Source organism: Haliotis cracherodii, unplaced genomic scaffold (genome assembly GCF_022045235.1).
Source record: "Haliotis cracherodii isolate W230 unplaced genomic scaffold, xgHalCrac1.p SCAF_9, whole genome shotgun sequence".
In the NCBI taxonomy this organism is placed as follows: Eukaryota; Metazoa; Mollusca; class Gastropoda; order Lepetellida; family Haliotidae; genus Haliotis; species Haliotis cracherodii.
Window position 1 is genome coordinate 21,939,142 of NW_027266343.1, and position 13,516 is coordinate 21,952,657.

Consider the following 13,516-nt stretch of genomic DNA (forward strand, 5'->3'; position numbering starts at 1 on the left):
TATATTTGAAATCTAAATGACATGTTAAAAATGATGCTGCAAGCTACGAATAAAACTATCTACTGAAACTGTGCTATCACCAAGCCACAAAAGGGTTAATATCTATCAGCCATTCATAAATATAATGCTAATTACTTTCAGAATTGACTTCAATATTTTTGGTATTTATGGAGGTATGGCGTTCAAACTGTGTAAATCCGCATAACTGAGGAAGACAATTATAGATCACTGTAAACTGTTTTTATAATCCTAGTTAATGTCAGGTTTCCCAGTATATCCGGGGATGTTAAATATGTAGGACCAGTAGAAAGTAGTACTGAGGATTAGTTTTGTGTTAGTCAGGGTTTATTTCAGTATACTAAATATATGAAACTTCTGTCTGGCATTGCATCTGAGTTTCTGAGGAAATTACATTCAGAAGTTGACATCTGATCATGTTGATTCATACATTACACTACATGTACAAAACACCTTTTGGTTCCAAAATGTAAAGGTGATCAAATCAACCAAATGTTAAAGAAGTTGGCTCAACAAATGTTGTCAATGTTGAACTGCATACTTGCATGTACTTTAAGGCTGATACTAACAGGACTAGATGTGTGTTGACCTGATCAATGCCACCTGGAGAACGAACAATATGTACAGAATTTCTGCAGTAAAAATATTTTATTGGAAATGTGTGATCTACAATATACCATAATAAAAGCAGAGAACAAGACAATAATAGAATGAAGATCAACAAACAGCTTAACTCACTACCACTAACAATGACTTCATATGCAAACACAAAATAACAGAAGAGAGGTGTTCATCTCCTCACAACCGGTATCAGGCATCTTGAACACAGAACATGGTATCACAACATGCTGTATCACAGACGCACACTTCCTGAGCTGGATTACACTGAGCTACTCAACATATACTCAATGTAATATGTCTTTGTAAACATGAAATGTCAATTCAAGATGCTAAGCATTTCAGAGATGTTCAACAGGTCAACAGATAAAAACTGGGAAAATGTTTGCATTAATGAAGCAGCAACTGCTGAAGCTCAAACCGCGGCCTATTATGGAGTAGGCCACAGTTAGGAGTCAGCAACATATAGTCTTGTTACTACCAACATGACTTCCAACTGACCAGGGTATCTCTTGTACCCATGACATGTCTACAACATGATGACTTTTATCACAAGTATAATAAAATGTATCAAAAGCATTTCTCCTATGATAAAGGGCTTCATTGTGATCTTCATGCAATAGATGGGAGGCTGACCCGTAGTTTGTGTACCAAGTACCTACCAAGTAGGTGCTTCTTGAGTTCATGTCAACAAGTTTATTTGATCCAAGTAAAACCTTGAATTTGACTTTTTCTGTAAGTATCATAAATCACAAGGGCTATAAGATATCCATATAATCACAATGGTAGCAGTTGACAAAACTGATTATGATGATGTTATGCTATTGTTCTTGCAGTCGATTCTGAGCCAGGAATTCACTGGCCATTCTGAACCTAAATTGTAACGAGTAAAAATCATGCCCCTAAGGTCATTATGTAAAGTTATAGATAATTAACATATCAACCCTAAGATGATTGAGTCAGAGCAATCACAACACTGACTTGCCCACTACGGATAGTTGCGAAGGGACTAAAAGTAGTAAAGGTATAATACTTCTTGTGCGTGCTTTATGTTATGTGCTGTCAATGCCCTTCAATGTTTGCAAACACAGAATACTGAAAACAGGCTTGAAAACAATAACAAACCTGAAACCATTCTGTACAAGTTTAATATCAATGTAATTTGAGTAGTATATCAAACAGAACAACTTATGCTCTGACATTCCACCTCATTGTTGTGAACAAGCTCCTCATATGGGATTGATTTTAAATGACAGACACTTGCGTTTTTTATATAAAGTATTCCATTTAAAACATTACAGAATACAATACTTAATTTTATAAAATACTACAACAAATCATCATAACCATCCTCCTTTTTTGCTAACTTTTTCAACAGTTTCTTCTTTTTCTTCCCCTTTCCTTGTGTCTGTAATGGGGGTAGTCTCCCCTGTGCAGCTGGTGCTGCAACCCCATTGCCAATGCTGTGACCTGTGCCCATTCCTATGAAGTCATCACCATATGCATCTTGCCTCGGATACTCGTAGTCTTCCTCATCTATGGGTGTGTTATGCTGGTAGCCACCCAACGACCCCCGAGTCCTGTTCAACATGGCGGCATCTCCCCGTGAGTCATACTCATAGCCTCCTGATGACTGTCGCCTTGAGTAGTCATCATAGGGTGGCACTGCACCCCGCATTGCCGAGCCTGGCCGTGATGGATGGTCATCTGACTCAAAGCCTCCGTTCACATTCACTCCCTGTGCTCCCAGTGAACCTCGCTTCAACCTGGACTTCTTCTTGGAGCCATCATTCAGCAGGCTCTCTTCGTTCAGTGAGGACACAAGGCTCAGTTGGGAGGATCGCTTCTTTGTTCCTCCAAGACGTTTCTTAGGACTTCTGTAGAAAAGAAAGTGATTATTAAGTATGCCCAAACACATATCACATACAATACACTACTGTCAAAGTATTCACTGGTAGTGTATTGGGAAAATGGATTGAAATGGGAGTTTCTCCAGTTTCTCCAAAACTGTGCCTGTAGAGCTGTGGTCACATTTGTATGGGACAAAGAGCATGTTCATTAATATTTCAGCCTGCTTTGTTAATTTTGATTAATAGCCCCTGACTGTCACTTTCCTTACTAGTTTATGAGATATAGCTTGAATTAATTATAAGACAATACAGGCAACAGTGAAATCAAAACACAGTATGGCCAGGGATAGATGATGATTAGGCCCCAAATTGAAATAATGTTATATCACTCAGGCACCTTCTGATACAGATGATATCCAGATATTTAATATGTATTGAACACAGTATGTGAGTAAGGCACCTACCCACGGTTGCTGCGGAGGGAGCTCTGTCTGCTGGACAGCCCGGATGCCAGCTGAGATGCTCGAACACGTTCCACCAGAGTGTTGCTGTACAAGTATAAACAACTCAATATATAACACAAATCTCAAGCTTTAACACCATGTCATTATGTGCTTCATGTATTAATGTACATAGTTTTGGAGTGTAGGTATCATTACATCATCAGAACACCTGCCAAGGTTAGACTTCTCTTCTCAACAAGGTATATTTGATTATGGTAAAAATAGAAACAGTTGGTTCCAGTAGGTCTTACTCTGTCTGTACTCCTGGTTGTGCTTGTGAGTCCTTGTCTGCAATCTTGTCCAGCATTCCCTGCAGCTGCGTCTGTGACTTCCCTGGGTGCAGCATCTGCAGCACCAGCACCAGCTCCTCCTGCTGCACTCTGCCCACCTTCACCAGCCCTGCTATAAACTGCAGCTCCTGCACACACACACACAAGTCACACTCACAACACATCTCTTGGGATATAGCATTGCTTATAAAGTAACTTATTTCTGAATAAGATATCATTAATGGTTAATTTTACTCTGAAGTAAACACATAGCCAATTAGTTAGCATGTACCACAAGAACACAACAGGAGACAACACTGGCCACCAGACATTCATTATCAGTGATCGTTGTCAAGTAAACTTTCAGCTGAAGTCTACAATGACATGTGAATGTAAGTTTGGAGTGCTGTAACCACAATATTGCAGCAGTTTCAAAGTTGTTCTTCCAGTTTGTTTTCATCCTATCAACAAGCCTTTCATACAGCTTGAAACTACCCAAAGAGGAACATATCAGGTGTAATGTGTCGGGGTGTTAATGTGGTTGCAGCAGTGACCTGATGTTCATCAACAATGATTGTACCTGTTCTTGCATAGCTTTCTGTTTGTTCACTTCAAACTGACGCCGGATATCTTCCAGGACCTGAGTAGTCTCTCTTTCCATCTGGTTTCTAAAATACAAAAAACATACTTAACAGTCAAAGAGTAAGATGTGTATCTGCTTATTTGCTCATCAAGTAACAAGCATTCGTAACAAAGACACAGTCATATTGCCAAAATGTCAGTTTTACCAGACCTGAACTGTTCAAGTTGCAGCATCTGTTGATGCATCAGGAGTGCTCGACGGATTTTTGAAGCAGTCTTAGATCCGGAAGCCTGCATGATCTCCACCATCTCCAGCTCCTGTTTCTGCAGCAGTGACTGCTCCCTCTGCATCAGACGCTCCTGCAGCTTCTCCTGCATGGCCTACAACACATGGACACACCACATACCTCTCTTGTATGGCCAACAATAATGTATGCAGATATCCTGCAGGGCCTACACTAACACATATGGACACATCACATACCTCTCTTGTATGGCCAACAATAATGTATGCAGATATCCTGCAGGGCCTACAACACATGGACACACCACATACCTCTCTTGTATGGCCAACAATAATGTATGCAGATATCCTGCAGGGCCTACAACACATGGACACACCACATACCTCTCTTGTATGGCCAACAATAATGTATGCAGATATCCTGCAGGGCCTACAACACATGGACACACCACATACCTCTCTTGTATGGCCAACAATAATGTATGCAGATATCCTGCAGGGCCTACAACACATGGACACACCACATACCTGTCCTGCAGGGCCTACACTAACACATGTAGACACATCACACACCTGTCCTGCAGGGCCTACACTAACACATGTAGACACATCACACACCTGTCATACAGGGCCTACACTAACACATGTAGACACATCACACACCTGTCGTACAGGGCCTACACTAACACATATAGACACATCACACACCTGTCCTGCAGGCACACACTAACACATGTAGACACATCACACACCTGTCCTGCAGGGCCTACACTAACACATATGGACACATCACACACCTGTCATACAGGGCCTACACTAACACATATGGACACATCACACACCTGTCATACAGGGCCTACACTAACACATGTAGACACATCACACACCTGTCATACAGGGCCTACACTAACACATATAGACACATCACACACCTGTCCTGCAGGGCCTACACTAACACATGTAGACACATCACACACCTGTCCTGCAGGGCCTACACTAACACATATGGACACATCACACACCTGTCATACAGGGCCTACACTAACACATATCGACACATCACACACCTGTCCTGCAGGGCCTACACTAACACATGTAGACACATCACACACCTGTCCTGCAGGGCCTACACTAACACATGTAGACACACCACACACCTGTCCTGCAGGGCCTACACTAACACATATGGACACATCACACACCTGTCATACAGGGCCTACACTAACACATATGGACACATCACACACCTGCCATACAGGGCCTACACTAACACATATGGACACATCACACACCTGTCCTGCAGGGCCTACACTAACACATATAGACACATCACACACCTGCCATACAGGGCCTACACTAACACATGTAGACACACCACACACCTGTCCTGCAGGGCCTACACTAACACATGTAGACACATCACACACCTGTCATACAGGGCCTACACTAACACACATGGACACATCACACACCTGTCATACAGGGCCTACACTAACACATGTAGACACATCACACACCTGTCATACAGGGCCTACACTAACATATGTAGACACATCACACACCTGTCCTGCAGGGCCTACACTAACACATATAGACACATCACACACCTGTCATACAGGGCCTACACTAACACATGTAGACACATCACACACCTGTCCTGCAGGGCCTACACTAACACATATAGACACATCACACACCTGTCATACAGGGCCTACACTAACACATATAGACACATCACACACCTGTCCTGCAGGGCCTACACTAACAGATATAGACACATCACACACCTGTCCTGCAGGGCCTACACTAACACATATAGACACATCACACACCTGTCCTGCAGGGCCTACACTAACACATGTAGACACATCACACACCTGTCATACAGGGCCTACACTAACACATGTAGACACATCACACACCTGTCATACAGGGCCTACACTAACACATATGGACACATCACACACCTGTCATACAGGGCCTACACTAACACATGTAGACACATCACACACCTGTCATACAGGGCCTACACTAACACATGTAGACACATCACACACCTGTCCTGCAGGGCCTACACTAACACACACAGACACATCACACACCTGTCCTGCAGGGCCTACACTAACACATAAAGACACATCACACACCTGTCCTGCAGGGCCTACACTAACACATATGGACACATCACACACCTGTCCTGCAGGGCCTACACTAACACATGTAGACACATCACACACCTGTCCTGCAGGGCCTACACTAACACATGTAGACACATCACACACCTGTCCTGCAGGGCCTACACTAACACATATGGACACATCACACACCTGTCCTGCAGGGCCTACACTAACACACACAGACACATCACACACCTGTCCTGCAGGGCCTACACTAACACATGTAGACACATCACACACCTGTCCTGCAGGGCCTACACTAACACATATGGACACATCACACACCTGTCCTGCAGGGCCTACACTAACACATGTAGACACATCACACACCTGTCCTGCAGGGCCTACACTAACACATGTAGACACATCACACACCTGTCCTGCAGGGCCTACACTAACACATGTAGACACATCACACACCTGTCATACAGGGCCTACACTAACACATATAGACACATCACACACCTGTCATACAGGGCCTACACTAACACATGTAGACACATCACACACCTGTCCTGCAGGGCCTACACTAACACATGTAGACACATCACACACCTGTCATACAGGGCACACACTAACACATGTAGACACATCACACACCTGTCATACAGGGCACACACTAACACATAAAGACACATCACACACCTGTCCTGCAGGGCCTACACTAACACATGTAGACACATCACACACCTGTCCTGCAGGGCCTACACTAACACATATAGACACATCACACACCTGCCATACAGGGCCTACACTAACACATGTAGACACATCACACACCTGTCCTGCAGGGCCTACACTAACACATATGGACACATCACACACCTGTCCTGCAGGGCCTACACTAACACATGTAGACACATCACACACCTGTCCTGCAGGGCCTACACTAACACATGTAGACACATCACACACCTGTCCTGCAGGGCCTACACTAACACATGTAGACACATCACACACCTGTCCTGCAGGGCACACACTAACACATGTAGACACATCACACACCTGTCCTGCAGGGCCTACACTAACACATATAGACACATCACACACCTGTCCTGCAGGGCCTACACTAACACATGTAGACACATCACACACCTGTCCTGCAGGGCCTACACTAACACATGTAGACACATCACACACCTGTCCTGCAGGGCCTACAATAAGACTTACAGATATGTCCTATAAACATACATACAGTAGAAACATCAAACGCAAGGTAGAGTAAAGTTTGTAGAATAAAGTATTATAACAATCCTGAAAGGTACTGAAATCGGCAAAATATAAATCTCCAGACTAGTTCTTCAACCACCCTTCATAATAAAGGTAGGCTTTAAACCGGTCATAATAAAGGTAGGCTTTAAAACAGGTCATCATAAAGGTAGGCTTTCAAACAGGTCATCATAAAGGTAGGCTTTCAAACAGGTCATCATAAAGGTAGGCTTTCAAACAGGTCATCATAAAGGTAGGCTTTCAAACAGGTCATCATAAAGGAAGGCCTTAAAATCCCCAAAACTGTAATCACTCTGTGCCATGCCGGGCAGGGTGGCAGGGTGGGAGGGTGGGCCGTTAAGTTGCTCAAAGCCAAAGTTGTGGATGGCAGATTGGAGCAGTCCTGGACTTGTTCACGGAGCACAGAACTCCAGCTGTCAGCAGTCCTCACCTCTCTTTGAAGGATCAAGTTATCAAAGGAGAACAACTGGCACAGGATCATTACAGTTTTATGGAGGCAAGTTGTCAACCATAAGAACTCGATCCTTTCGCATCCCAGGAAACAGATTGTCAAGTGTGCAGAAAGGCCTTTATGCAGTGGAAGCGCCAGTGCATCCCCATCGACTCCAGTTTGCATTTGCAATCCCCGTGGTGAATCTATGTCTCATCACCTGTAACCAGGTGTGCATGAAAACTGGATGGGTCCTCATTCTATGATTCTTAGGATTCCACTTATGTTGATCTTGCACACTGAAATTCTGAGGTACCCTTCTGGCAGTAAGTTTAGAAATACCAAACCCTTATGAAAATATGAAAACCCTTTGTGTGGTGCAGATATATGTGAAGATGTAGTATTGGTGCTGGCATCAGGCCTATCTCATCCTCTGCTGCCTGCAGTAGTAAAACACCTATGAGGAGGTTATTGAGGGACTCACTCTTTCTTGCTTCTTCCTCTGTGAATCAAGCTTCTTGTTCAACTGCTCTTGTCTCTGAAACATGATACGGATATGATTAACATATTACAGTGACTCTGTACAATCTTCATTAAGTAAGCTTATATCATGAATTGGCATACACAGCTGACGTACCTCCTTGTGTGTCTCTATGATGCGCTCACACTCTGGTGAGCTGAGAACACCACGATCAGTCAGTTCATCCATCAGGTTCACCTTCAGGTTATTGATGGCCTTCTGCTGCTCTTCAATCTGGGCCATCTGAAAGATCATGGATACTGAGGAATGTGCCACTCAAAAATAATGCACCTCCATGGTCTGGTGCTAGCTTACCTGTGAACACTTGCAGTCTGTTGCTTCACTGCACAGTCTTGGGGATACCAGACGTGCCTATGCTTACCTCTCTGGCTTTCTGCATCTGCAGGGCAGCAATCATAGCTCCAAGTCTTTCCTCCTGGTTCTTCAAGGCATATGCTCGCTCCTTTGTCATCTCTTGTCGAATCTTCAACAGAGAAGAAAGAGAATCAAATCATTTTGTTCTCAGCAAATTGATACAGAAGAGCAATCCTAATTTGTGTAAAAATGTGCTTCCAAAATGCCCAACAATTTTTAGTCTGTACTTTTTGCAAGCTGTTTTATTAGTTCGTGTAATGTATGGCGACATACCTTTGACCACGTGGGATGTGCTAACCTGTGACAATTCTTCCTCTAGATTCAGCTCATGACCTTGCAGCACTGCAATCCGTCTTTCTGCATATTTCTTCATCAAAGCAGCCTCCTGTCGATGTGTTTCAGCATCAGATTCTTCCCCATTGTTCTCAGCAGCTCGTCGTTGCTTCTGTTACAAAAATCAGAATCAGACAAGATTACATTCTACCCACCACTAATGTCCCATCAGGAGACCTCTACCCACTACTGTTGTCTCATTTGGAGATGTCTACTTCCTAACTCGTCACAATGATGTATTCACTGGTGACTGACCTTGATTTCAGTGTCTTGTCGTTGCTGTAATTTCTCCAGTTGCTGGGCCCTCCTCTGTGCCAGTTTGTCCTCCAACATTCTCTTCTGACGAAGCTTGTTCAGTGTTAAGCTACATGAAAATACAGCACACTCCATCAATAGTACAGCCTTTACTGTAACATCAAATATAGAGGACAGTTGGTGGTAACTGAACCTACCTATTTTCTAGTTGTACCATCTGTTTTTCATGTTCCTTCAAGATGCGATCTCTTTCAGCTTCAGAAATTGACATCTGGCTGTTAATCAACTTGCTGGACAAAACAGAAAACAGGAATAAGTTTATATCTGCATGAATAGTTTATGTCCAGTTACAACGCTTGATGAGTTTTAGTTATTGTTCTCACTTTGATGAATAACGTCAGTATGAGATATTCTTGTGAGTTTGCTGCTAGCTTGCTGCACTCACTTGACGACCTTGGCCTCGTGCTCCCTGAGCTCCTCCTGCTCCTGCTTTTCCTGTGCCCTGCGCTGCTCCCACTCCTGCTGCCTCCGCAACAGCGTCTCCCGCAACCTCTCCTTCTGCTTCTCCCTCTCCCCCTCCTGCCGCCGCAGCAGATCATTCAGTTCTCGGTCATGATCCTTCAAGAACTTATTCATCTGATTTTCACTCATTCCTTCAATTAAGAAACAAGTGAAGCAACTGAACACATGGTGTGGTATAACAAAGCAGAAGATTCACTTGTGATAAGCTTCAAAACACGTCCATCTTGAGACTTATTCACACATAAACATTACACACTACATGGAAGGGTGTTCACCCTTGAGTGAATTAATCTATCAATTATACACAAGCCAATTTACAACTTTAATATGATGCAAGATACCCACTATTTAACATCCAAGTGCCGTGAAAACACCTAGATGGTGCTCAAGACACTTAACTTCCCATATGTGTTGGTTTGTTGTTGAATGCTGCACTCAGCATTATTCCACCTTCATGATGGCAGTCTGTAAATAATCTAGCAGCCTGTAATACATTAAGTAGCGTCCCATGAAGTCGCAGTGGCAACAGAGTCTCTGATCCTGACCAAACAAATCCATTTAGACGCCTCATACAACAATTACAGAATGCGAGGTACCTATTCTAACTCAGATTCTCCACAGAAACAGGTAACATCCAATATGTTGTGAAAGTCTTCCTGTAAATCCTATATGACACCTACCCTATAACATCCAGTATATCCTATATGACACCTACCATATAACATCCTGTATATCCTAAATGACACCTAACATATAACATCCTTTATATCCTATATGACACCTACCACATAACATCCTATGTACTGCATAAGACACCTACCACATAACATCCTATGTACTGCATAAGACACCTACCATTTAACATCCTATGAACTCCATAAGAACACCTACCATTTAACATACTATGTACTCCATAAGACACCTACCACATAACACACTAGGTACCCCATAAGATACCTACCATATAACACCCTATAAATTCCATAAGACACCTACCATATAACACCCTAAATAGCCCATAAGACACCTACCATATAACACCCTTTGTACTCCATAAGACACCTCCCATATACCACCCTATATTGCCCATAAGACACCTTCCATGTAACACCCTATGTACTCCACAAGACACCTACCAGATAACACCCTATGTACTCCATAGGACACCTACCATATAACACCCTATATAGCCCATAAGACACCTCCCATATAACACCCTATATAGCCCATAAGACACCTCCCATATAACACCCTATGTACTCCATAAGACACCTACCATATAACATCCTATGTACCGCATAAGACACCTACAATATAGCATCCTGTGTACTCCATAAGATACCTACCATATAACACCCTATGTACTCCATAAGACACCTACCATATAACACCCTATGTACTCCATAAGACACCTACCATATAACACCCTATGTACTCCATAAGACACCTCCCATATAACACCCTATGTACTCCATAAGACACCTCCCATATAACACCCTTTGTACTCCATAAGACACCTACCATATAACACCCTATATACTCCATAAGACACCTCCCATATAACACCCTATGTACTCCATAAGACACCTCCCATATAACACCCTATGTACTCCATAAGACACCTCCCATATAACACCCTATATACTCCATAAGACACCTCCCATATAACACCCTATATACTCCATAAGACACCTCCCATATAACACCCTATATACTCCATAAGACACCTCCCATATAACATCCTATATTCCCCATAAGACACCTCCCATATAACACCCTATATACTCCATAAGACACCTCCCATATAACACCCTATGTACTCCATAAGACACCTCCCATATAACACCCTATGTACTCCATAAGACACCTCCCATATAACACCCTTTGTACTCCATAAGACACCTACCATATAACACCCTATATACTCCATAAGACACCTCCCATATAACACCCTATGTACTCCATAAGACACCTCCCATATAACACCCTATGTACTCCATAAGACACCTCCCATATAACACCCTATATACTCCATAAGACACCTCCCATATAACACCCTATATACTCCATAAGACACCTCCCATATAACACCCTATATACTCCATAAGACACCTCCCATATAACATCCTATATTCCCCATAAGACACCTCCCATATAACACCCTATATACTCCATAAGACACCTCCCATATAACACCCTATGTACTCCATAAGACACCTCCCATATAACACCCTATATAGCCCATAAGACACCTCCCATATAACACCCTATGTACTCCATAAGACACCTCCCATATAACACCCTATATACTCCATAAGACACCTCCCATATAACACCCTATGTACTCCATAAGACACCTCCCATATAACACCCTATATACTCCATAAGACACCTCCCATATAACACCCTATGTACTCCATAAGACACCTACCCTCTCCTTGCAGGTCAGCAAGAAGCTTCTTCTCCATCTCCTTCAGTTCAGCCCGGGCAGAGAATGCTATTTGGTTCCTTGACTCCTCCAACTCATGAAAATGTTCACTGTCAATTTCATTCTCAAGGTCACTTAACTCTGTACGATGATGTGATCTGAGTTTCAGCAAACCTTCAGCAAATGCTATTGGATCTGAAGTTAGATAAATACAACAGTTAACTCTGCCTCAGATGTTGCTTCAGTGTTCTGTAATATCAATCGCTAACTGAAAAGGTGTTTTAATTATATGCAAAATCATAGCAGCCCCATGCTCACCATTTTCTGAATGCCCTAAAAGTTTCCCATCAGGATCATGTATCATGAACTATTTTGACTTCACCACATCAGGTGACAGTCATCCTCACACATGCCCAATGCAGTGCTGCTTTGACATAGAAAAAGCCTATGCCTCCCCCCACCTTCATTACAAAGTTATGAGCTCTTCCTGGTCAATAACATCACTTACAGTGTCGGACAATACATGGCCAATGCAGTGAATCTTTGCGACAGAAAGTGTCATGCTTCTAGCTATTTAAGCAACAATGTTACAAGAACTTCCAAGAAAGTAACATCACTTTAGGTTAAAGAAAACACATGGTACAACTTTGAAACATAAAGTCCAATGCTCCTAGCTACTTCATTTTTGGAAACATTCTTATGTGCACTCCCGATTTAATAGCTTCCCTTCCAGTTTGCGATAACATATAGCGAAAGCAGTACAACTTTGATATTGAAAGTCCCATTACTTCCCGTTTGAGAAAACACATTGGCAATGAGGTACAATTGTGAAACAGAAATTTTATTCCGAAGTTTCAAGTAACTTTATTTTTAACAACGTTCTTATGTGCACTTCCAGTTTAACAGAGTCCCTTCCTGTTTGGTGAAGACATGGCAAATGCAGTACAACTTTGAAACAGAAAAGAAGCACTTCCAGTTGAATGACCTTGACCTTTATTATCAGCCATGAATGGCCTAGACATCATGTTTAGAAAGTTTCATCAACATCCAATTCTAAAACACAAGCTATTGTGTTTACACACTCTTTTTGAGGGTGTTGACTTCTCATCTAGAGGCCGGGACCTTTAATGTTATCCGAGAACATTGTTTCTCGCAAGCAATG

The 13,516-nt window shown here is 42.7% G+C and overlaps 1 protein-coding gene across 3 annotated transcripts in view; it reads right to left on the minus strand.

Moving 5' to 3' along the window:
• Window positions 1-462: 462 nt before the first annotated feature.
• Window positions 463-13,516, minus strand: part of LOC139452052 (limbin-like) — a 54,442-nt gene continuing 41,388 nt past the window's right edge. For all 3 annotated transcript variants that reach the window (XM_071233351.1, XM_071233352.1, XM_071233350.1), the window contains 13 exons: window positions 12,358-12,549; window positions 9,850-10,057; window positions 9,602-9,694; window positions 9,405-9,513; window positions 9,115-9,261; window positions 8,824-8,925; window positions 8,559-8,684; window positions 8,406-8,459; window positions 4,052-4,221; window positions 3,839-3,926; window positions 3,241-3,407; window positions 2,951-3,034; window positions 463-2,513 (listed from right to left, as the gene is read on the minus strand). In XM_071233351.1, coding sequence (XP_071089452.1) covers window positions 1,964-2,513; window positions 2,951-3,034; window positions 3,241-3,407; window positions 3,839-3,926; window positions 4,052-4,221; window positions 8,406-8,459; window positions 8,559-8,684; window positions 8,824-8,925; window positions 9,115-9,261; window positions 9,405-9,513; window positions 9,602-9,694; window positions 9,850-10,057; window positions 12,358-12,549 — 2,090 coding nt within the window. In that variant the 3' untranslated portion in view covers window positions 463-1,963. The remainder of the gene's footprint in view (window positions 2,514-2,950; window positions 3,035-3,240; window positions 3,408-3,838; window positions 3,927-4,051; window positions 4,222-8,405; window positions 8,460-8,558; window positions 8,685-8,823; window positions 8,926-9,114; window positions 9,262-9,404; window positions 9,514-9,601; window positions 9,695-9,849; window positions 10,058-12,357; window positions 12,550-13,516) is intronic.